This window comes from Megascapheus bottae, chromosome 17 (assembly GCF_031878675.1).
Source record: "Megascapheus bottae isolate mThoBot1 chromosome 17, mThoBot2.hap1, whole genome shotgun sequence".
In the NCBI taxonomy this organism is placed as follows: Eukaryota; Metazoa; Chordata; class Mammalia; order Rodentia; family Geomyidae; genus Megascapheus; species Megascapheus bottae.
The window spans coordinates 2,274,644-2,301,393 of NC_143525.1; the positions used below are offsets into that span (position 1 = coordinate 2,274,644).

The following is a 26,750-nucleotide window of genomic DNA, read 5'->3' on the forward strand; positions in this document are numbered from 1 at the left end:
TAATTTTTTTTCAAACAAACTCCAACAGGCTCTCTTTTGGGCAGAAACGGTATGAAAGAGAAACTATCAAATATATGTAAAGAAAGATCTAAGAGAAAAAGCACATCAAGGCAGGAAGTGAGTGAACTTTAACTGACTCTTGGAAACAAATCAAAAATCATTTGCTCAGAAAATGAAGTGGGGGACCAGAAAATGGCACTGAGACAAAAAGAGAACCAGGGAATCCCACGAGCCAACTACCTTAAGAAATCCACAACAACAAACTCAAGCAACAGAGAAGGACTCAAACCAGAAAATAAATCCAGATAAAGCTTACATCCAACTTTCTCAAAGAATTCAAAACCGGAGGACCCCTCCTCCACCCCTTGCCATGGGCTCCAACCTGCGAAGAGCATCGGCTGAGGGCGCCTGGCCGGGCGGCCCCAACCGCCGCAGAAACCACAGAAACCAGTATAGGACTGGGCCAGCGGCAGAAGCCAGACTCAGGAACCAGCACAGACCGGAACATCAAGCAGCGGAACCCAGACTCGGACCACAAGCGGTGGTGGAGATCCGAGGGGAGTGAACGATTCTCCAACACCATGGAGCACCCACACAAAGGAGTGAGTAGCCCAGCGGGTAGCCCAGTGTGACCCCAAACCCATCAGGAAAGCAGAGCTGGTGCCAAGCTATAGAATTTAACTCAGACCCCTCCACCCTGCCCGAGGAAGACCTGCAGGAGCAGGGGGGCAAGGAATTTAGAATCCTGTCTCTTCCCTCAACAGCTCCCTCCCCCAGGCCTCTGACTGGAGACTGACAGGCGGGCAGGCGCTAAAAACTAGCACCCCACCAAAGGGGGCAGAGGTGTCCTTGCCTACCACCCGCCCAACAGGTTCCTATCCCAGGCCTTTGACCGGAGACTGACAGGCAGGCTGGCGCTAAGACCCAGCACCTCACTAAAGGGGGTAGAAGTGTCCCAGCAGGTTCCCCTCCCAGGCCACTGGATCTGGAGAGTGGGGGGGCTCTGAGATCCTCCCTTCCAACAGCAGGTGGGGTGCGCAGGAGTCTAGGAGCCAGCATCTGTCCCCCTCAGTTCTTGAGCCGGACACCCTCCAGCTGGGAATCCCCAGCAAGACAGCACCAAGGGGCCCCCCACAGTCACAGACTCTGACAAAGAGGCAGAAACACAGCAGGGAACTGAAGGGCAGACAAGCAGCCAAGCTTGCCTTCTGAGAATCAGAAAGGCCTGGCTTCGCACTTGGACCCCACGTCCTCAGCTGGGCCCTGCTCCTGGGAACAGAACGGACACCTGCTGGTCCTGCTGAGAGCCCCTGGAAACTCCCAAACCCCAGACCCTTGGCCGGGAGCCTGCCCCTGGAAGCAGCGCAGGAAAACCAACCATCCACCCAGCGCGCTGACACTGAAACGTGCAGATCCAACCCACGGCCCACTGTGACGCCACTGGTTGAGCTGAGAGCTAGTCGTGCAGCAGCACACAGCCTCTGGGAACAGGCCAAACACTTGCAAAAACTGCAAACTCTGACACAGTCAGCAGAGGAATCAATTTGGCCGAGAACCACAGGATTACACAGATTCCCAGAACCACTGGTCCCAATCCAAGAAAAGACCGCCACCTACTGACCACAGAGCAAACTACAACAACAGTTCTCAATGCCTAGGAGAGCGCAAAGACAAATTACGGCATACATAAATAAAGTCCCACACAACGCCCAAAAGGAAACTAGAGCTAAGGGACAAGACAGATGTCACCTCCAAGAAATGACACCTGAAGAGACATGAAATATGATTCAAGTCAAGTAGATGATTTTAGAAATGACTAACGAAATTAAAGCTGAATTCCAAAAACATAAGCAAGAAATTTCCAAGGAACTCTTCAAATTCAAAAGAGAAGTGGAAGAAAAGTTCAATACCCTCTCAGCAGACATGATCAGCTCGGTCCACACTTCAAGCAAAAATGGAGGCATTAAGCAGCAGATTGACTGAGATGGAGATTAGACCATCAGGAACGAAAGATAAAACACAAGAGCTGGAACAGAGAATTGCCACGTTGGAAAAGTCAGTCAGAATCCACCAGAGAGAGCTCCAGGAACTAGCAGATGCAGCAAAGAAGTCTAATCTTCGTATAATAGGGATTGAGGAGGGCACAGAATTTCAGGACAAAGGAATGCAACCATTTTTCACCAAAATCATAGCAGAGAACTTCCCCAACCTCAAAAGGGGAAGGTTTCAGGACTCCAAACAGGCAAGATCCTAGAAGGAACTCATCTAGACATATCATAGTAAAGACACTAGACCTGAATACCAAGGAATTGATCTTAAATGCTGCAAAAACAAAGAAGGAGCTATACTACAATGGGAAAAAAATCGAATTACAGCAGATCTCTCCACGCAAACCCTAAACGCAAGAAAAGCTTGGAAAACATCATTGATGTCCTGAAGACCAACAACTGCCAACCCAGACTGATATATCCAGCAAAACTAGCATTTACATTTGAGGGAGAAACAAGAATATTTCACTCCAAAGAGAAGCCAGCATTACAAAAGATACTAATTAATTGAGAACAAATTGTAGAACATCAAGAACCCCCATCAAGAAGCAAATATCTATAATTCACTAAACACAAAAGGGGAGAAAAAGAGAGAAAGAAACTTAGAAGTAAAAAAAAATAACAATGACACTGACCATTTCTCCATAATTTCCCTAAATGTGAATGGGCTGAACAATCAAATCAAAAGACACAGAGCAGCAGACTGGAGTAAGAAACACCACCCATCGATATGCTGCCTCCAATAGATCCACCTTTCTGCCAAAGACAGAAACAAATTCCAAGTGAAACGATGGAGATCAATTTTCCACTCCAATGCACCATGCAAAAAAGCAGGACTAGCAATCTTAATCTCCGACAAAATTAACTTCTCAGTAAAATCAGTACATAAAGATAGAGACGGCCATTATATATTAGTAAAGGGTACAGTCCATGCCCATAATATTACAGTTATGAACATTTACTCCCCCAGCATGGGACCACCCAAATTTGTCAAACAAACTCTCTTAGAATTACAGAAAATAGACTCAAACACAATCATAGTGGGAGACCTTAATACACCACTCTCAACAAATGACAGGTCAACTCAACAAAATAGAATATTGAAAAATGACATTTCAAAAATGTTTTTTAAAAGCCTTGCTTCAGTTTTTTAAAACTTTATTTTATTGTTGGGGTAATATATGGAGGGGTTACAGTTACATTTGTCAGGTAGTGGGTGCATTACTTCTCACACTTGTTTTCTCATGTTTTTGTCTCCATTTCCCCCCTCTACCCACTCCCAATCATCTTGTTTTCCCCCTTTCCTTCCCTATTTCAAATAAACGTATATACAATATACCAGGTAACAAAGTCAGATACAGTAAACACATGACATTAAACATAAGGGGAACTAAAAGAAAAAATAAAAAACATAGTGCATTAAGAACAAAGTAGAACACATGGTTAGCCTGTGCCATATTCACACACGACCACCTCATCACCTTTTTTGATCATTACTATCAATGGCAAGGAAAACATTGCATTTTCCTTGAAGGCAGAGAAAAAATATATATATATAAATTGAAGGCAATGTGGGAGTTTATAAAAAGTTCTAGGTAAACAGTGAACCACTAGGAAATTCAGAAGGCCTGCTTGTGCAGTGATCAATTACTAATGGCCTTTGCCCACTGACCCTGTGCTATCATAATCAACTCTGTACTAATAAGAGAACCTACTTCCTCATACTTCGTTATCACAGGACTAACCATGAGATATACTATTCTACCTTGAAAACACTAGGCATAGTCAAAGAATTACCATCTGGAAAAAGGGAAAATAGCTTTGGTTACAGAAACATGATATATTCGGGAAATGTACATGCATGTTGGTCCTTACCTCAATGAGACAGAAAATCATCATCAAAATCATTACGACTATAGTCACAGATATTGCCAAAATGATTTTGTTGTTATAGCCATATCCTGGAACTTCTTGTGTTAGTTAAAAACAAACAAACAAAAACAAATGACAGGTCAACTCAACAAAAGTTAAGCAAAGACATCATCGACTTAAACGACACCATAGCCCAGCTGGGCTTAACAGATATACACAGAGTCTTCCACCCAACGGCGAAACTATGTCTTACTAATGTGCAAAATCTCTGTGTATTTTCCATGCTTTAGACCTACTTCACTCTATGAAGAAGAGTGCAGAAAATTGTCACGTGACTGGCCACATGACTTTGGACTGGACTAATGTCGGGGTCGTCCTCCTTCATGGTCTATCTAAAGGATGGGGAAGTCAGGGTCTGCAGTTCTATAACTATGCTCACCTCACTTGACTCCTTTCATTCACCTTGAACTTCAGTGCTCTCATTGATGTACTTATCAGTTTTCAACTGGTCCATATCCCAATCGGCTCTTGACACCTTGATTTCTTGTTGCTGTTCACTGAGAAGCTTCATCAGCAAGCCTGTTTTGGAGATGAGCGTGGAACAAGCCATCTGCACTTCAGTCTCAGAGCAGTCAATTTTCAGGGTCCGGATAACATGAGACAGGAGCTTCCTTACATCATTATTGGGAATGAGGGGCCTCAGCTGCTGGTTTAACTGCATTTCAAAATGATCAGCAAAGGATGGAAATTGGGAATGGGTGACTATGGCTTTGACAGGTGAGTCAGTGCTCATGCTGAGGTATTCCCATTGTGCTTCCTTGCCTTCAATTGGCAGCATTACCTTTAATGCAGTCACAGTGGATCCCGGAGTAACAAGATTTTCCTGAACTGTGTTTTTAGGGAGACTTCCTACTGGCACAGGAACATTTTGTGCAGGAATATTTCCTACCAAAGCATTTGCAATCTGGTGTTTTACAGGAATGTTGTCTATAGAAAGCTTCGAGTAGCATAGAATTCAGGCAAGGGGTGCTTTTGAGAACTCGGCTCTCCCCATGATGACGAGTCTCCTCCTGAAGGGGAATTTATGAGGCTTCTTACTGCAGAAAATGGAGGCCTGTTTGCAAGCACTGGTCTGAAGCGTGAAGTTTTCTTTCTAACCTTTCAACTCAGTTTGGCCCTGGGTATTCTGTGGGCCACAGGAGAGCCATTTTTATGAAAGTGGTAATTTTTCTTGGAATAGATGACTAGATTAGAACACTCCATGTTTTTAACTTTAGAATTTGCCTCTTCTAAAACAAACATACTGTAGGCTAACTCTCTGTCTTTTTTTCTGAACTCATGTGGGATTTTTAGAGTGGTGGAAAAGGAGTCTCTGCTCTGTGAGTCATGATTCTGCAAAGAAGAGCCTACTGCCTTATGTTTCTTTATGAGTGAGAGCTCTGTGTGCAAGGAGTTTGCCAACAATTTCTTGGGCTCCTGAGCCACATGAGGTGGCTCCAGCTCCCTTGATGGAGGTTTCTTATGTCTTCTGTTTTTACCAGTGTTCTCCACAAGATTCTGGGCACTCTGTTTCATCCAGCTGCTCACTTCCTTGAAGTGCCTTTTCTGTATGCTTTTGGGCCACTTGGGGTCTCTGTTGAGCCTTGGCAGTCTTTCTTCTTCACTCTCCATATCTTCCCAGATGCCTACCTGTGTTTTAACACTTTGTGGGGAAAAATTTGACGTTTAAATTTAGGGCCTAAAAGGTTAGGTTGTATAAATATTGATGCTTTCACTTTCTTTTTAACTTTATTATGTTGCCTCGGCCTTTCTGTTCCTAACAGGGTTTCTGTCATATGAATCTTCTTTAGTTTAGCTTTGTACATAGAGGTGTCGGATGCCTGCACAACTGGGGCAATCTCTGTATTGAGTTTTAACTCATTTATGGAGTTGTCTCCATTTTGCACATTTGAGAAAAGCAGTTTAATTAATGGTAATTCTGTTGAATGTGTATCTATTTCATGTCCTTGTGTGAAATAGGCCAATATATAATTTAGTGCAGTAAAAATATCATTTCCATCAGTAATTTCTGGTTGCTCATTCATGAGTCCTGAATATGAAGCATTATTTTTGTCAGAATATTCCCTTTCTAGTTCAATAGTCAGCTCAGTGCTGGTATTCTCCTTGCGGGATTTTAGCACTTTCATGAATATTCCTTCTGGGTTCTCTATTGATGCTTCTTCAACTGTCAGAAAGGAAGACACTGCTTTGATAAGAGAAGGCTGATAGCTTCTTGTCACTCTATTACCTCACAACCCAGTTGAATACATTAAGGGTCAGCAAAGATTGGAGTGTCACATACTGGGGTAAAAATAAGCCCAAACTTAAGACTGTGAAATGGCAAGAACCAGGAGAAATTAGATAAGCCTTAGCAAAGTAGTTACTCACTCAGAACATCTGAGGATATAATTTTGTATGAAATATAAGAATTCTAGTAGAAAAGAACATCCTGCATGCCTAGTAGTCAAAGCAAATATGCATCCGGAGTAGCTTCTCTGTAGAACAGCCATGCCTCTCCACATGCACATACCCCATATCTTGTCCTGCCACAGCTGCAGGAGGACAGGCTTCTTCTCTGCACTTCTTCCATGTGCTGTTTTCTTCCTACCACACAGGCAACCATGATAAAGCATGGTCCTCAGGATAGCAAGGGCAGATGCTAACCTACAGGTCCAGCTCCTCTTACTATTGTTAGGTCCACCTAGAATAAATGACTTCTTCCCTTGGCTCTCTCCCACTGCGCCCTGGAAACCCCGCCCAGCACCTGTAACCCTGGCAACTGGCAATCCTGGGGCAGTGGGAGGTCCCTTCGTCTGAGGTATTTCCCCATCCTCTGAGATCACATCCACTTCTGCTGTGTCTCTACCCCTCCCCCTGTATAATCTCTCACTTCCTGCCCTAATCTCTCTTGCTCTCCCAATCCATCTTGTGCGGCAGGATTCTGCTCTTTCCTTCCGCAATAAACCCTCTTCTCCTGAACTGCGTGGAATTTCCTTTCGGCAGACCTTACAACTATGAGGTCGTCAACTGCACTTTTTCCCACCTATCTGCCCAGTACCTTCACTTGAGCTCTGATTCTGTATGTCCTGTTTCCTTAATAATAGGCTCTACACTGTAGGAATGCGATTTGTACAGAGGGTTGGGGTATGCTAACCAATTTTTCATTCCTGGGTTGTATGTTGCTGTACAATCGATAAGAAACCAATAGAGTAATAGCAATTCTGACTAAATATGGTTTGAACTATACAAAGGAAAAAGCTACATTTTTTTTTGCATTACTGGGATTTGAACTCATGTTTCTGTGCTGGTTTGGGAGGCATTAGCTGCTCCAATCCCACTGGTGTCCTTTTGGCTTTAGGTACTGTTTGGTTGGAGTTTTCTGTTTCTCTAGCCCAAGCTGGCCTCTAACATTAGTCCTCCTGTTTATAGCTTCGCACTGAGGATCAGAGACACATGCCAAAAGAGTGGTCTGACTGGTTGAGATGGGATCTTGCTAAATGTTTTCACAGGCTTACTTGGAACCATGAATACCCTTATCTCTTCTTTCTGAGTAGCTGTGGTTATTGGCATTGATCACAGCATGGGGCCAAATAAAACTCTCCAGTGTTACTGGGGAAACATCCAAAGCATTAGAGAATAGGAACATTCAGTGTACCATCCTGTGCCCAGGAGATTTAAACTATATTTGTTGGTAGTGGCGGTTACAGAAGGAGGTTAGGCGGTGAAGAAGGAAGAACTCTGGACTCTGGTGAGTGCACATTTGGGGATTAAAGTCTTGGACATGTGGCTTGGTACTTTATTTCTCTGAACTAATATTTTCCTTCAGCTGTAAAAGATGAAAAATCCTTGCTTTGCCCATCACAGATAGGGAAGGAAATAATGGTGGTAGTGAAAAATGATTTTGAAAACTAAGCAATAATGGTATCTAAGTAGCAGAGTGTTGTGACATAGTTTTGAACTAAATCACTTATGAAAACCTGGGTTGAAGCTACTGCTTATGACATCAGTCATGTTTTTGGAGACTTAATTCTAACAATATACAGAGAAAACTGTTTCTGAACACCTTACAAATCTGTAGATGGGCTGAGATTGAAGTAAGTTCAGAGTTGCACATTCTGGGCCTGGAAGTGGCCTTTGATTGGTTACAAAAGCTAGGTGACAAGTGGTAGGCAGAAAGCTGGAAACTGTCAGCCTCCAAAGAAAACAATATCACTTACAGATTTTTAGAAAATTGTGAAAACAAAGGAGAACCTAGATGTACCTGTCACAGAGGCAAAGAACACTTCAGACTTAAAGAATGGTACAGTGTACTTGGCACCATCTGAATGAATAACTATTGGAAGGCAGAGCACCAAGCAGAGACTACAGTATCCAGAGAGTAGTCCTCAATAATTTCCATTTTTTCTTCTATTTCCTCTTCTTGGCTCTTATGCATATGGACAATTAAATTATTCTAGTATACAGTCACTACTGAAAGCATGATATTAAGCAAAGAAACAGTTAAGATTACTAAGTAAATGAATCAAAAGGAAACATTTTTTGGTGGGTCATGGGGCTTGAACTTGGCCTGGTTGTTATCCCTGAACTCTTCAGCTCAAGGCCAGCACCCTACTCCTGACCCATAGGCCCACTTTTGTTTTCTAGAGGTGAATTGGAGATAAGAGTCTCTCAGTCTTTAGTGAGTGCCCAGGTTCAATTTGAACCTTGATCCTCAGGTCTCAGCCTACTGAGTAGCTAGGATTACAGGTCTGAGCCACCACACCGGTGAAAACAATCATTATTTAGAAATCATCACTGAGGGAAAGTTAAAAATGAAAAAATAAATATCAGGCAACAGACTCACGGCAGTGTGTGATGTTTGTCAGCAAGGCACTGTCACAATGTAGCTTGACTGTCTTGCAGATAACCTCAATATTGTTTTTAAATTGGCAGAGACAGCTTGCCATATTATATGGCAAGACCCTATAATTGGAAATACCAAGAATTAAGTTAATGGGGAAGGGGCTACTAAGTGATAGAAGAGCCAGAGCAAAGCCAATAACTCCATTTTTCCCCTTCTGGATCTGAGGGTTTTTTTTCTTAGTTTTTCTATTGGTTATCATAAAGGTGATGTATAGAGAGATTAGAATTACATACGTCAGAAATGAATACATTCTTTTTGGACAATGTCACTCTTTCCCTCACTCTCTTCCAATTTTTCCCTCCTGTCTCTACCCACAAGTGGCATAGTTGATTTTTATCACAGTGTCTAAGGACTACAACTGCTGTATTTGCTGAGCTAATAACTCTTTTCAATGATATAGGAAAGAGCTGTTTAAAGAACATGATCTATTAGCCTAGTGGTAGAGTGCTTGCCTAGCATGCATGAAGACCTGGGTTTGATTCCTCAGTACCACATACATAGAAAAAAAAGCTGGAAGTGGAGCTGAGGTTCAAGTCGTAGAGCTTTCGCCTTGAGAAAGCCCAAGGACAGTGCTCAGGCCCTGAGTCAAGCAAAAACTAGACAGAAAAAAACCAACAAAACATGGCCTGGACAGTTGAAGAGGACCCTTTTGGTAAACAACATCCCCTTAATATTGAAAACATACAGAAAGAAAGAGAGGAGCCCAACAGAAGGTTCAGCATAGGAATGGGTGTGCTTCTAATGCAAATAAGCTAACAGATTAGAACTGAGAGAATTAGCTTTGTAAGTTCGTCTCAGAAGCATCTCCTATCAACTCAAAGGCCTCTGAGTTGTGAGTGCACAGGAAGGACGATGTCTAAGAAGAGTTGGCAAAGCCGTCAACCTCAGAATTCCCTGCTTTGGTTTCTGTTTGAAGTAGTATTAGAAATGAGACTGAGGGTAAAAACTGCTTAGCTCTTCCATGTTATGTGCTTAGAAAAGAAAGGATCACATTGTCCAAAAAGTAGTAATCTGAGCACATAAAGGAATAAATGGCAGGGCAATGGCCCATGCCCATAATCCAAGCTACTCAGGAGGCTAAGATCTATAATTCAAGGATCCAAACCAACTTTGAGAGGAACATCTCTAACACTAAAAAATCCCTAGAAGCGGAGCTGTGGCTGAAGTGGTAATTCTCCATCCCTGAGCACAAATGAAGAAAACTCAGACTGTGCCCAGCCACTGAGTTAAAGACCCAGGTGGGGTCTGTGCACATGCAGACACACACACACACACACACACACACACACACACACACACACACACACACACACACCAAATTAAAAAAGGTCAAGGAACGCTATGCATGCAGCTCAATAATAGAATGCTTGCTTCCCACATACACAGACTAATTGATAATAGACCTGGGGAGAATGATAGAAGTGGTGACATGGTTTAGAAAGAACACTCATGATTCATTCCTGATTCTTGTAACTGTACCTCCACTGAATGTCAATTTTACAACAATAATAAACTAATAAAATAAAATAATAGGGTATGACTAATGTAAAGAAGAATCCAATAATTCACTGTGTTATTTAAAAAGATTGGGTGGTCTCCTGTAATATAATAATGCAACCTAATCTATGTAGAGGAATGACAGAATTAGAAAATTATCTGAGGGCTGGGAATGGCTTAGTGGTAGACTTTTTGCCGAGCATGCACAAAGCCCTGGGTTTGATTCCTCAGTACCACATGAACAGAATAAGCTAGTCCTGGTGCTTGAACTCAGGTCCTGGGCACTGTCCTTGGACACTTTTTGTGCAAGGCTAGTGCTCTTCCACTTAAACCACAGTGCTACTTCTGGCTTTTTCTGTGTGTGTGGTACCAAGGAATCCAACCCAGCGCGTCATGCATGCTAGTCAAGTATTCTCCCATTAGGCCACACTCCTCCCCCCCCCCCAGCAATAATCTTTACAGGGCAGCATTAAGCACTAGCTTGTTTTGCTCTCCATGTCTTGGGGTACATTGATCTTCCATCTTGTGCCTGGGACCAATAGATTACATTATCTAGGTTCAAACAGCCTGCAGCCAGGCTTGGAAATAGAGAAGCCATCAGTGTGTTCTGTGACACCCAGCTTGTTTCCAAGAGGCTGGCAGTCCACACACATAGGCATAGAGCAGGAAGATTTGGCCTTCTGCCCAAGGAGAGCAACTTCATTGCCAGAGAGACATTTCAGAAAATAAAGGATCTAGCTTCTGCTGGAAGAGGGTCATGATTACTGAGCAGTCACTTTACACTGATTACTAGCAAAGAGATCACAACCAGGGAAGCTTTGGGAATGAGCCTGATGGCTGAGATACCGCGTCTGGGCCCAGGTCACAGGCTATTATCAGAGGAATACAGAGAGAAAGCGTTTGAGGTCAGGATTTAATAGTTGGCAGCAACTTCATTCTCATAGTCCATTTCTGAAAACAAAAGACTGACTCTCCTCTGGTAAATAGCTCAGGCTACAGAGTATAAGTTTACTCTGATGTCTAGCAAATAACCCATATGACAGGACAGTGATTGGAAGTGGCTCAGATTAAAGAATACAGTAGTCAGATTTTAGAGATTTTGGGGTCATTTGGCTATGCAGTTTCCGCAAAGGAAAATGAAATTGAAGGATCGGGGCAAGGTAGGAGCAATTGCAATCCTATAAACTGCCAGTGGGACATGCTAAGGATTTGGTGATGTGACAGAAGCCCAATCTCCCCAAACTACAAATTCTACGTTTTCCTTTCCAAGATGTTCTAGAAAAGGTGGAACTGCAGTGCCACCTTTCCATGAGTGGTAGTGGGTGGAGTGGATTGACTGCAAAAGGCCTGACTGTGCTTTTTGTGATAATGGCTACAGTTAGGTGAACTCATCAAACTTTACACTTAAAAGTCTGAAGTTTGGGCTAGGCATTTGGCATAGTGGTTGAGTGCTTGCCTAGCACGCACAACGACTTGGGTTCGATTCCTTGGTACCACATACATAGAAAAAACCTGGAAATGGTGCTGAGGCTCAAGTGTTAGAACTCTAGCCTTGAGAAAGTCTAAGGACAGTGCACAGGCCCTCAGCTCAAGCCCAGGAGTGGCCAAAAAAAAAGTGTGAAGTCAACTGCACAAAATGTCACCTTGATAAACCTGATCTTAGAAAGCAATAAAATAAACCAGATAAAAACAACAAAGTGATACAAATCTAAAAACACTTAACTTACAGATTTTCCAATGCAAGAGTCAACATGAGGACATTCTCAACTGTTGTAAGTTGCACTTGTGTTGTTCCCATGTCTCTGCAGGAAAATGCCAGACATTTGTGTTGAACCCCCAACTCAAATATTATGTTCTTATAAAAGATCCTTCAGGGGCTGGGAGTTTAGCCTAGTGGTAGAGTGTGTGCCTAGCATGCACAAAGACCCGGGTTCCATTCCTTGATACCACATACATGGAAAATAGCTGGAAGTGGCGCTGAGGCTCAAGTGGTAGAGCTCTAACCTTGAGAAAGTTCAAGGACAGACCTCAGGCCATGAGTTCATTGCCAGGACTGGCAAAAAAAGATCATTCAATTCCCTGGTACTACATACAAAGAAAAAAAACAGAAGTGGTGCTGTAGCTCAAGGGCTAGAGCTCTAGCCTTGGAGAAACTCAAGGACTGTGCCCAGGCCCAGATTTCAAGCCCCAAGACTGGCAAAAAAAGAACAAAAGAAAGAAAGAAAGACAAAGAAAAAGATAAAGATGAAAAAGAATATAGCATTTATTCTTCTTTGCTTTCTGTGAAAAGTTATGTTTCTACAAGTGTTTGTCCTTCTACCTGTTTTGTCCTTTATACTTTCTTAGAATTTTCCTTTGCCAATAGCATTTTATTTAATTACATATTAGGTAAAATTAATTACGTATTAACTAAAACTGACTTCAAGTTTGGTTCTGCTGGCCTATCAATGTAATCCTAGCTACTCAGGAAGCTGAGATCTGAGAATCAGGGTTGGAAGCCAATGTGGGCAGTAAATTTTTGAGACTATTATCTCCATTAAACTACCAAAAATATCTGGAAGTGGAGCTGTGGTTGTAGAGTAGTGGCCTTAAGCAGAAGGAACTTGGGGACAGCACCCAGACCCTGAGTTCAAGCCTTAGATGCAGTATGAAAGAAAAAAAAGAAAACCAGAGTGGTACTTCTGGGAAAGAAAATATATATATATATATATATATATATATATATATATGTTACTTTCTTAGGCTCACTGAAAAATATTTAACCTTTGAAAAACAATCAAGAAAATGAAAATCATCTCTGAAATACTTACAGATATTTTAGTGCTGGCAATTTAAAAAGATAGGAATCTTCAATAGCTGTTAGAGGATTATGGTTGAGAATTCTGCAAAATGCAATGAAATTGATATTATCAACATTTTCAGTATGAATTCATCTTCATGTAAAGTTTATATTCATTTATTTGGTTTGAAACGTGTTCTTACTCTAAGTCATACTTACAATCCCTGAAGGAGAGTTCCTGTGAGAACTGCTCAGAATTCTAGGAAAGAATGTGGAGAGTATAGGAGTTAAAAAGCACTGATAGCAGAAAGTAAGTCAGGATTCTAGTACAAACCAAAAGTGATGACCACAAGCATGCAAACTCTGTGCACCTACAGTTCTCAATAGAAAAGCAATGCTAGAGAACAGGGAGGAATTATTCATCAGTGTTTCTCTCTGCATGCCCGCCTCCCAGACATTTCAGCAGTCAGGCGTTCATTCTGCCATGCAGAAGCAATGTATGCTAGCCTCACACATATCAGAGCAGCCATTGCCTCCCATGTCAGTGACCATTCGAAGATTACTTGCTTGCTGTCTTCTGTTGCCCCAGCCAGAGATTAGAAGAAGGTAAACAGAACCAGGCACTTATGTGACTCAGTCATAGGAGCTTTCTAGTCTTGTATACCTTATTTTGTTCCCTTATTTGAAAAAAAAATAATGAATGATTATCATTTGGGGTCAACTACCCAGAACATCACAAGTCAGCATATTATGGTAAGGACACTTGCACATTCATGTTCTCTGCTGCACAATAGCCAAGTTATGGAAACAGCCCAAATGCTCTGCAACAGCTGAGTAGAGATCAAGAAAATGTGGCACCTACACACAATACAATTTTACTCATCATTAGCAAGAATAAGGTTGTGTCATTTGCAGGGAAATGGATGGACCTAGATAAACAAAGTTGAATGAATTAAGCCATACTCAGAGAGATAATCACACAAGTTGTCTCTCAGATATGGAAGTTAGATGAAAAATACAACTAGGCATGATAACATGTATGGGAATGAATGCATTTACACACACAAAAACTGACTAAAGGTGGGTGGGATACCTCCTCTGAACAACCAAAGTACTGTTCATAAAAACCAATACCATTGAAATGAAAAGAAGTTTTGTTCTTCTTTGGTATAGGTACACAGGATAGGATGGATGGAGGAGTGAACGGAAGTAGTCATTGTATTCAGTGTATACAATGTAAACTATAAACTATGTAACCTGTGACTGTGGGTGAGAGGGAGAAATGGGGGAGGGGGAGAATTGAGAAAAGGGTGACATTGTCAAGAAGTACTATACTCATAACCTGACATGGAACTGCAACGCCTTAGGAAAACTACTTAATAAGCCAGAAGAGGTGGCTCACACCTGTAATCGTAGCTACACAGGAGGCTGAGATCTGAGGATCATGCTTCAAAGCTAACCCTGGGAAAAAAAGACTTGAGACACACCTGCAGTTCACCTCTAAAAAATGGGAAGTGGGACTTGGCTCAAGAGTAGGGCAGTAGCCTTGAGCTGAAGAGCTCTGGGGCATTGCCCAGGCCCAGGGGTAGGGTGGTAGCCTTGAATTGAAGAGCTCAGGGACAGTGCCCAGGCTCAGTTCAAGCCCCATGACCCTCCCCCAAAAAACCCAAAAAATAAAAAAACTAATTAATAATGACAATGAACATACTTTTAAAAATGGGAAAAAGTGACTGGATCCCAAAGACATACCTTTGAGAGTTCATATAGTTCGTACACCCAGATAATAACGATATTAGATTTTCAACACATAAATAGGGTTTAATTTAGCATGCTTATTTTCTATACCTCCTACATCTGGTGTAAAAATGGCATTCTATGCCATGCCTGGAATGTTCCAAAGCTCAATTCTGTGATTAAATTGCAACCAAGATTTCTAAAAAAAAAAAAAAAAAAAAAAAACATAAGCCAAAGGAGAAAGAAAAGAGACATTCTTTCAGAACTTTCTCATTTCACAGTGATTCTAATTTACAGACAATTAAACATGATTCTGTTACTTCCCCATGCTTCAAAGAAATCTTCCTATGGACAATACTGGCTGGTTATTTATGCCTCCATATTTACACATGTAATGTCAAGTGACTTTCATTTACAGAGAACAAGTTTTCCCATTCCATAATGGGCTATGCAGTTCTTTGGGCTTTGTCCTGTACATGCAAGTAGGACACATGCATCCCTCTACACATGTCTGCTCACTAGATGTCCATAATATATCCACAGTTGCCAAATGTCTTCTGAGTGCAGTCCATTAACTGAGATCCATTGCAATGATTTTTGTCTGACTTGTAATGGTTCTTACATTCAACTTTGCTGGTCTAAAACAATTTCACATACACACACACACACACACACACACACACATAGTGACTTCTCACTAGCAATATTTTAATTCTGTTGTGAAATGTGCTGATATATGTGACATTATAAAGTTCTATTTGCAACTTACACAAACTTCAGAAAGGCAATATTTCAAATGTTCGTCTTTCAGTTGACTGTATTTTATTGCAGGACAAATCTCTAGAAAAAAAAACAAAGGAAAACACTGCACTCAAAACTATTAGATACAATGAGGGTGAATAAGTATGAAACTTTAGGTCATATAATATTGAACCTGCAACAGTTTTAAACAATAAATGTTTGGATATAGATTTGAACTTCCTTAAGTGTTTGCACACTAAAGGAGTTTCATTTATTTATAGTGACTACCAGCAATGAAATATATAATTTGAGACACTGAAAACTTTTGGATAATCAATCATGAGAGCAGAAGAACAATTAGGTAATATTTTATATTCTCATCAGACATGATTCTGTAAGTCCAAAGGTTAGAGTTCCGTATATAATTATACTGTAAAGTCCTGGATATTATTTTTTGTGGGTCATGAGGCTTTAACTCTGAGCCTGAACTCTTAGGCCCTTCAGCTCAAGGCTGCCACTGTACCCCTGGGCCTGGGCGTTGTCCTTGAGCCCTTCAGCTCAAGGCTACTACCCTACCCATGATACAAACCTCACTTCCCATTTTCTGGAGGTGAACTGGAGATAAGAGTCTCAGGTCCTTTTGTGCCCAAGTGGTTTGAATCTTGGCTCTCAGATCTCAGTCTCCTGAGTAGCTAGGATTACAGGCACGAGCCACTTCTCCTGGCACGTCCTATATTTTATACATATTGTAGATATATGACAGGTAACATATTCATTGCATTCCTGTTCTAGGTAAAACATATAGGCCTGTACTGGGGCTTGAACTCAGGGTCTTGGACTGTTGCTACGCTTTTTTATTCAGAATCTGGTGTTCTACCACTTCAACCATTTCCCACATTCAGCTCTTTGCTGGAAGTACACTTTTTTTGCCCTCTGCTGCATGCACTGTGCTTTGAGCATTTAAGCCTGTGAATTCTTAGAGGTAGGTCCCTGATATACTCATCTTTGTGTGCCAATCTAGGCACAGTCAATTTTATCTCCCTTTTATTCCTGAATGCTGATGATATACATGCTAGTGTGATATAAATATCTTGTAATGCATTTCATGGTAGGAAAGACAGAGGGATGAATTCATGGAAGTTTTTTCTAAACCATGTTTGAAAGGTTTAGGGCAGAAAGACCTCAAAAAGTCAATATAAAACTTGCCATCAAGGGGCTGAGAGTTTGGCCTAGTGGTAGCGTGCTTGCCTAGCATGCATGAAGACCTAGATTCGATTCCTTGGTACCACATCCATAGAAAAAGCCAGAAGTGGTGCTGGGGCTCCAGTGGCAGAGCTCTAGTCTTGAAAGAGCCCAAGGAGAGTGTTCAGGCCCTGAACACAAAAACAGAAACAAAAAAAAAACTGGCCATCAGGCTGGGTATGTGCCTTAGTGTTAGAGTGCTTTCTTAGCATTCAGAAAGCCATAGGTCAGATCCCTCAGTACCACATAAACAGACAAAGCCAGAAGTGCTGCTGTGGCTCAATTTAGTAGAGTGCTAGCCTGGAGAAAATGAAAATCTGGGATACACAGTGCCTAGTCCTGGACTTTAAGCCCCAGGACTGGCAAAAACAAAACAAAAACAAACTGGACATCACCTTAGAACACAGTAGGGTTGATAAGGCAAATAATTTTTTTGTGTTATATAAGTCTCTTGATACTGTCTTGTATTTTTTTTTGCCTGTCCTGGGGCTTGAACTCAGAGCCTGGGCACTGTGTTTGAGCTTTAACAAGGCTAGTGATTTACTATTGAGCTACAGGACCACTTCCAGTTTTCTAGTGCTAAATTGGAGATAATAGTCTCACGGACTTTCTTGTGCCAGCTGGCTTTGAGTCGAGATTCTCATAGCTCAGCCTCCTGATTAGCTGGGAGTACAGGTATGAGCCACCTGTGCCTGTGTATTTTTAGACCATGCTTTTATGACTATCAGCAATTGCTGAGCAATTGCCAAGGTCTTATTACCATTTTTCTCAGGACAGTTTTCCCCCCCTCTATGTGGTGTCTGTATAGTTAAACTCATAATGAATAGCAAGTATTTATTAGAGATGAGATGAGACAGACAGAATTACTTCCACAGCTTACAGAGATTTCAGTAATTAATCTGAATATATATTTTATACATAGTTACTCATAAGTATTAATGATGTGATAAACTTACTAACTTACAAATATTCAAGGGATAGAAGGCCTTTAAATGTATCCTTATATAATTCAGTGAGGCGATTTTTGCTGAGAATTCTGGAAGATAGAAAGGTCATTTCTGGATCTAAATTCATCCAGCATTGGGGACTCTATTGAATAGAGAAAGTATGAAAAAAAGAAGGCTGGCATTTTCTGTTGCCTAGAGTATATTGTGGCACAACTTTCTTGAGGACAATTACCATTTCATGTCCACAGAATGATGGTTCACAAAGTAGCATGTATGTGAATGTTCATTGTAGCCATGAATGCAACAAGCTAACTGGGCATGGTCTATAAATAGTATGGGAGATACTAAATCAAGCATCAGACATGCACACTCTGAAATATCATGCAGAAGATGAAAGGAATAGGATAATCCTTTATGTATGTACAGGAACATTAACATTCAAAGCAGATATCATGATATATGCAGAATGCAAGATGTTATTATTTATATAAAAAGTAAACAGGCAGTAAGAAAATGATACTGCAAACCTATTCTACTATATGTAAATATATGTATATATATATACATACATATATGTAGTAAAATATTATAAAGCTGCTCAGGAAAATACATATTTCTACTATACTCTTATTTTAGGAATAGATTTTACTCTGTTATTTCATTTGTATCCATGATGAATGTAAGCATGCATCACTTGTACAATAGAGAATAACTTCAACTTGCCATATACTTAATTCAAAGAGGGTCCATGAAATTTTTTGGATGATAGCTATAAGATTTCATCATGCTTTCGAGACAAGCACTCTGCCACTTAATAATACCCTGAGTACCCATAGAGCTTAAAGTTTAAACTAATTGCAGAATTTCACTTAGTAGAGGGTGATCAGGGTGTAGAGGGGCAATATATTTTCTCAGAGGCATTCTCTTCAAAATTCTGGACCAAGAAGTGTCCAACAGTACAGTGTTGTATTTATATTTGGAGAGAATATAATCACAGTTTCTCTGTCCAACAGTAACATCCCCATACATTTTCTTCAATATAAGAAATATCATTTCTGGGCCAGGAGTTTGGCCTAGTGGTTAAAGTGCTTGCCTAGCATGCATGAAGACCTGGGTTCGATTCCTCGGTACCACATACATAGAAAAAAAAAAGCTGGAAGAGGCGCTAAGGCTCAAGTGGTAGAGCTCTAGCCTCGAGAAAACCCAAGGACAGTGCTCAGGCCCTGAGCTCAAGCCCAGGACTGGCAAAAAAAACAAAAAGAAATATCATTTCCTTGGAAAATTCTATGGAGAAACAGTTTATATTCATAAATAAGTTGGAAAAGAAAGATCAGAATGAGTCATTGTAACCTCACGAGGCATCAAATGCAGAAAAAAAAATGTCTACTTTCTGAACCTATGCGCTTCCCAGTTTGCCAAGTAAAGAAAAAAAGTGGATCCACTGGAACAAAAGAAGAGACTCCTCAATAGAATCTTAATTTCCTCTCTGTTCAATCTTTTACATATATAGTTCCAATGACCTTAGATGGTATTTTCCCAAGTCATTTGCGTTTAAAGTAACTTCTAAATGAATTAGAAAATGGTAATGAAAAAAAGGAGCAAATATTATTATTAGCAAATAGGAATAAAATCCTTCTGTCAAGTAGTACCAAAGCTTTGCTTAAGTGCTCTTAAAAAAGGTGAGGTGGTACAATTCCACAATGAAACTGCTGATGATGGAGTTTAATACCCAGCTGGCCCAGAAGGAGCAAGAACTAGAACAGACTGTCAACAAAGCCCAGGAGGTTGAAGCTGAACTTTTGTAAAACCATCAAGAAGAGACAAATCAACTGTATAAAAAAATTACAGAAAAAGAGGATGATCTAAAATAACAGCTCAATCAACAACTCAAAAAATTGAATCACTCCAAAACTAACCTCCAAAGTAACAACCATCCCATTAAAAAATGGACCAAAGACTTAAAGAGAGTCTTCTCTGAAGAAGAAACAAAAATGGCCTTTAGACACATGAAGAAATGCTCAACATCTCTGGTCATAAAAGAAATGCAAATCAAAACAACTCTAAGATTCCACCTCACTCCAGCTAGAATGGCCAGGATCAGGAAAACGAATAACAACAGATGCTGGAGGGGATGTGGCCAGGAGGGATCACTACTGCACTGTTGGTGGGAGTGCAAACTCGTTCAACCACTATGGAAAGCAGTGTGGCAGTGCCTCAAAAGGCTAAACATAGAACTCCCCTATGACCCAGCAATTCCACTACTTAGCATTTACCCAACCACCCAGAAACAAGGACATACTAAACCCACTAGCACAACAATGTTCATTGCAGCACTATTCACCATAGCAAAGATATGGAACCAACCTAGATGTCCCTCAGTTGATGAGTGGATCAACAAGTTGTGTTATTTGTACACAATGGAATTCTATGCTGCTGTCAGAAAGAGTGACATCGCCCCATTTGTTAGGAAATGGAAAGACTTAGAAAAAATCATATTAAGTGAAGTAAGCCAGACTCAAAGGAACTTAGGCTCAATGGTTTCCCTCATTTGTCATAATCAGTAGAAACCTTGGGCTCTACTAGCAGAGATTTGCAATAGAGCAAAATCTTGATACATAAGGACATATAATGTGAAGCTAATTGAAAGGACCTCCAGGATAGTGAAACAAAAGCCATATAATGAATGATTGTTGTCCTTAATGTACTATGTCATCTCTCATCTCCTTTGCTGTCCCTTGGTTATCTCATATTGGTATAGTATCTCACTTTGTTATCTGATATATTGAATTTACTTGTATTTGGATATTTGAAATTTGATAGGGAAGGGAGGAAAACCAAGACGGGTGGGGGGTGTGGGGGGGGGAGGGAAATGGGTACCAAGACATGTGAAAGGGTATCAATGTATGTGAATTAATGCACCTTCTATCTGGCAAATATCATGTAACCCTTTTACTAATTACAATAAAAAAAATAACATAAAATAACAGCTGAAAAATACGAAGAAATCCTTGATGCTCGTGAAGAAGAAATGACTGCCAAAGTCAAGGACCTGCAGGCTCAACTGGAAGAATTACAGAAGAAACACCAATAGATACTACAGCTGGAGGAGAAGCCTGGCGATGATCGAGTAACAATTATGGAGTTACAGACACAATTGGCACAGAAGACTACTCTTATCAGTGACTCAAAATTGAAAGAACAAGAATTCAGAGAACAGATTCACGAACTAGAAGACCATCTGCAAAAGTATGAAAAGAATGTAAGTGCAACAACTGTGAGGACATCCTACAAAGGTGGCAACTTGTACCACACAGACGTCTCACTCTTGGGAGAACCTACAGAGTTTGAGTATATGCAGAAAGTGCTTTTTGAGTATATGATGTGTCATGAGACTAAGCAGACACTTTATTGAAGAATCGACTCCCTAAGGAAAAACTGGCAGGAGAGGCCCCTTAGACTTTTCTTTACTTCCCATGGCCTAAAGGTACTATAGAGCGAGTAGACAGACTGTTTACTTTTTCAAGATAGTGGCAAAGAGTCCCTGGGCTTCTCCAGGCTCTTTTTGGCAAGTGTTAAGACTTTACTAGGTAATTGGCTGCAAATTCTGGGTCACTGATGAATTTTAAAGGTGTATTTATATTTAATGTAGTCCAGAAGTGCGAATGAACAACTTTACACAGTTTGGAGGGTAGGGTTGTTTTGTTTCTGGTTTTGTTTTGTTTTTGCCAACATGCTTGTGTATACAAGTATAGTTGTTTCGGGATTGAAATGATTAAAAAATGGTCCTTAGCACTGTAAAAGTTTGAGTTTTAGATTTTTAATACTTCCTTAAAATAATTTTCTAATGTAATATCAGGGTTCATCACTGCCTGTAAATAAAATGAAAATACCGCAAAAAAAGAGTGAGGTGGTAGAAGGAAGTATATTTGTAAATGTAAGGAACATTAGAAATTAGCGGAATGAGTGTTGTTGAGGAGAGATGATCTCAGAAACATGTTGCATACAGGGCAAAGTAGGATTCAATGAGACAAGAGTTAAGTTTTATTACCTCATCAGAAAAATAAAATGCCACACATTGGAAAGAACAATGCACATGGAAATGGTAAGAGGGTTTAATCTTATTTGAGGTATGGCAGGTAAAATGCAGTGATAAAATGTATAGGGAAAAACTGCATGCTTTTATATTTTATTGCATATGCTTCTATGAATTGTGTGTGTGTGTATATTATTGCATGTGCATGCCTGAGTGCTGGTGATTGAACTCAGATTCTTGTGTGTACAAAGCCTTGTACTAAGCTTTCCCCTTAGCTGTTGGTTTTTGAGACAAGACCTGATAACGTCCAGACTGGCACTGAACGCTAGACTCCATCTCTCCCTCTCAAGTGTGTATATTAAAGGCGTGTAGTGCAAAACCCAGCTTTTGTGATTTCGCTTTGGAAGATGGAATGTACTCATGAAATCATGTGTGGGCCGCACACTGGCGGCTCATGCCTGTAATCCGAGAAACCCAGGAGGCTGACATGTGAGGATCATCATTCAGTGCCAACCTGAGGAGGAAACTGTGTGAGACTTTTATCTCCAACCAGACATGGAGCTTTGGCTCAAAGTGGTAAAGCACTAGCCTTGAGTAAAAGAGCTTAGTGACAGCTCCCATGCCTTGAGTTCCAGCCCCATTGTTGACCAAAACAAAAGAAAAAGAAAAAGAAAACAAACATGGGTTGAAAAAAACTTTGTGCTTCTTTTGGGTCTTAAACTTGGGGCCTCCGCCCTGACTCTAAGCTCTTTTTTTGCTCAAGGATAGTACTCTATCACTTCTGGCTCACTGGTAGTCATTTTGAAATACGAGCCATACAAGATTTCCAACTGTGGCTGGCTTTTTTGTTCATGATTCTCAGATCTGAGCCTCACCAATACCACTGTTTGGCAAAAGCACATGTTTAGTACTAGCTATTCAAATATCTTAATCTACCCAACTCTTCCCAGTACTAAAAATATCCATCTGCTCAGTTTGTATATATTTTGGGAGTGAAGTGGAGATTTAAGTCTGTTCTTCTGCCTACATGGACTTTTTCATTCAACCATAAGCCTTCTGTTTACCAATAAAAATGTCCAATACTGATCTCATTTCTCAAAAATTTGTTTTCCTTCCTGACTGCTTTGTTTCTAGCACTGTCATCGTCATTCAGGGCAGAAAGTATGCACTACTGTTTGCTATACTCCCACGGAAATTTTGTCAGTACGTGATTCCTCTCTGAGAAGAATGCTATGATTTTCGAACTTCTGTGATTCAGTATCTTCTTGGAAAAAGACAAAGGGCAACCTCAAACAAAAGTCTGGAGAATGAATACAATACAAAGAGGAGAACAAGGAAAGCTGAGAAGACTTAGAAAAAATCATATTAAGTGAAGTAAGCCAGACTCAAAGGAACTTAGGCTCAATGGTTTCCCCTATTTGTCATAATCAGTAGAAACCTTGGTCTCTCCTAGCAGAGATTTGCAATAGAGCAAAATCTTGATACAAAAGGCCATATAGTATGACGCTAAATAAAAGGATCTCTAGGATATATAAACATAAGCCATATAATGAACGATTGTTGTTCTTAAGGTACTATGTTATCTCTCATCTCTTTTGCTGTCCCTTGGTTATCTCATATTGTTACAGTATCTCACTTGTTACCTGATATATCGGATATATTTGTATTTGGTTATTTGAAATTGGACAGGGAAGGGGGAAAACAAGAGGAGGGATGGAGGTGGGGGGAGGGAAATGGAGACCAAGATATCTGAAAGGGTATCAATGTATGGGAATTAATGCACCCTCTATCTGGCAAATATCATGTGACCCTTCTATTAATTACAATAAAAATATATGAAAAGAAAAAGAAGTGAAAAGTAGGAAGTAGTGTTATTGTTCAAAGTGGTAGAAAGCTAGTCTTGAGTACAAAGAGTTTAAGGCCCCACAACTGACAGAGGAAGGGAGAGGAAGAAAGATGAAGAGGAAGAAGGAGAAGGAGGGGGAGGGAGGAGGGAAGAGGAGAGAAAAAAAGTAAAAGCCAGCTTGTTGAGGGTGGCTCATGCCTGTAATCCTAGTTACTCAGGAAGCTGAGATCTGAGGATTGCAGTTCAAAGCCATTTCAGGCAGAAAAGTCCATGACATTCTTATCTCCATTAATCACTAGAAAACTGGAAGTGGCACTGTGGCTCAAAGTTATAAAGCAGTAGTCTTGAGCAAAAGAGCTCAGGGACCATGCCCAGGCTCCGAGATTAAAGCCCTAAGACAGACCAAACATAATAAGAAAAAAAAAAACAAATTGTAAACATCACCCAGTGTGGCTTGGAGAGAAGAGGAAGATCTTGAGACAAGAATGTCAGGCAGAATGCCCAGCACAAAGGAGGTAAGTGATACTTGCAAGACAGTGAAAAGTTGCTTCTTGGGGTCGTCGATATCTGGCACGGGAACGTGGCGGAGCTTCTGCCCTGGGCTGAGATCCACACAGGACAGTGTCTGGTCTTGGCAGTTACAGAGTGAACATAAGTTGGTGCTTGGAAGAGCATTGTGTTCAGTGTGCACAGCTAAAGCATTTTCTGTGGTGGATGTTGTTGAAAAATGAGTTCTAGAACGTCGTTCCAGACTCAAAGGTTTAAGTGTGATGACTTGAGTCAGGGTTGGATGCTGAGTGTGAAACTGGTGTGGATGTGGAAGTGTCACCTCCCTGCGCTTTGGAGGAAGAGTTGTAGTATTCTTCAGGGTGCAGCCTTTGTAGTTGTGTGAATTCTTTGTCGTTGGTGACATTGGCTGAAATTCTGATGTTGGAGGTTTAGCCACAGTCTCCAACTGTGGCTGTGGAGACTGAGTTGGGGTCTTCCACTGAGGTTCAGTTGAGGGCTTCAACAGCGGCTGAGATGAGGTCTTCTGCCTAGCCTGAGTTGAGGTTTTCAGCTGAGGCTTTATTGGTTTTTTTTTTTTTGCTTAGCCTGAGATAGTGTTCCACAGGGGTTTAGTTGGCACCTCCTGTAGATGCTGAGTTGTCTCCTGCAAAGGCTGAACTGGGATCTCCTCTAAATACTGAGTTAGAGTCTCCTGCAGATGCTGAGTTGAGATCTCCTCTACAGGCTGACTTGAAATCTCCTGCAGATGCTGAATGGAAGTCTCCAGCAGATGTTGACTTGTCATCTCCTGAGCTGGGTTCTTCTCTGCAGGCTGAGTTGAGATCTCCTACAGGCTGAGTTGGGATTGACTCTGCAGGCTGAGTTGGAGTCTCCTGCAGATGCTGAGTTGGGGTAACCTGCAGGTGCTGAGTTGGGGTAACCTGCAGGTGCTGAGTTGTGGTCTCCAGCAAGTGCTGAGTTGGGGTCTCCTGCAGATATTGAGTTGGGGTCTCCTGCAGATGCTGAGTTGGGGTCTCCTGCAGATATTGACTTACGCCCTATGAGTACAAGTAAAGTACGAGTGGAGGGCCTGGGACATCTCCAAGCCCCAGGATTGCCAAAAAAATATATATATATTTGTATATGTATATATGTGTGTGTGTGTGTGTGTGTGTGTGTGTGTGTGTGTGTGTGTGTATAATATTTCTTGCCCAGACTGTCTTTGAATCTTCATCCTCAGATTTCGGCTTTCTGAGTAGCTAAGAGTACAGGTGTGAGCTACCAGTAACTGACTTTCAACTATTTTGAAATGTACTGTGCACTTATTTTTTGTTCTGTTTTGCTAGTCCTAGGGCTTGAACTCAGGGCCTGGGCACTGTCCTTGGACCCATTTTGCTCAAGGCTAGCACCCTGCCACAGCACCACTCCCAGCTTTTTCTGAATATGTGGTACTGAGGAATTGAACCCAGGGCTTCGTACATGCTAGGCGAGTACTCTATCACTAGGCTATGCACCTGGCCCCCTGTGCACTATTTTTTTTGCCAGTCTTGGGCTTGAACTTGGGGCCTGAGATCTCTCTTTGGGCTTTCTCAAACTAGAGCTCTTCCCACTTGAGCCACAGCACCACTTCCGGCTTTTTCTATGTATTTGGTACTGAGGAATGGAACCCATGTCTTTGTGCATGCTAGACAAGCACTCTAGCACTAGGCCAAACTCCCGGCCCCCCTGTGCACTATTTTTAACTAGACTTAGTATGTAGTGGATCTTTACAAATGTATTTAGTCACTGTAACTGGATTTCCAGGCCAGGGGCCCAACTCTAGCGGTTCCACATGTCAGACCCAGACTCTCACCCCCACTACATTGTAAAGAGACAAATAGTGGTGAAGGAGTGAGAGGGGAGGTTTGTTATACAGTGCTGGCAGGATTTGGGAAGAGGAACTGTTTGCATAGATTGTTTTAGATTCCATATATTCATGGAAAAATGTAGAACTCACTCAGCATGAAATTCTCCACAGAATGTTCTTGACATTTCTGCTGAACAAATCACTGATCTTAATCCAAATCAATGTACAGTGATCCCTCACCTATGGCAAAAGTTACGTTCCAGAGACTCCCATGATAGATGAAAATACATGAAGTAGAATATATTTATTTTATCATTCATATGTATGTTAATATATACACATATATATAAGCCCTTCCCACTTTCCTAGAAACCTTTAACAGTCTCTTATTAACCTTTCCCACACTTTTTGTGTGGGGGGGGGATGTCATAGGGCTTGAACTCTGGGCCTGGTTGCTGTTCCTGAGCTCTTCAGCTCAAGACTACCCCTGTCCTATGTGTTGTCCCTGAGCTCTTCAGCTCTCAGCCCTACCCCTGGAGCCATAGCCTCATGTCTCCTTTTCTAGGGATTAATTGGAGATAATAGTCTCAAGGTCTTTAGTGTTTTGAATCACAATCCTCAGATCTCAGCCTTCTGAGTAGCTAGGATTGCAGACATGAGCCACCTTGCCCGGCTTCCACACTCTTATAAACACTTTATATGTTCTTAGATAATTTCTATATTCTTTTTTTTGC

At 41.2% G+C, this 26,750-nt stretch overlaps 2 protein-coding genes across 2 annotated transcripts in view; both read right to left on the minus strand.

Annotated features, from left to right (window-relative positions):
• The window catches only part of LOC150050782 (leucine-rich repeat-containing protein 37A2-like), a 106,867-nt gene that overhangs the window by 35,366 nt on the left and 44,751 nt on the right, over nucleotides 1-26,750 (minus strand).
• LOC150050784 (leucine-rich repeat-containing protein 37B-like) lies at nucleotides 1,216-24,594 on the minus strand. Its single transcript, XM_090351449.1, is given in 12 exon segments — nucleotides 1,216-1,269; nucleotides 3,924-4,021; nucleotides 4,347-4,646; nucleotides 5,992-6,144; nucleotides 8,803-8,921; nucleotides 12,087-12,161; nucleotides 13,170-13,241; nucleotides 14,991-15,071; nucleotides 15,644-15,712; nucleotides 17,820-17,891; nucleotides 18,798-18,857; nucleotides 24,212-24,594. Coding segments are annotated over 12 exon segments (1,536 nt in total).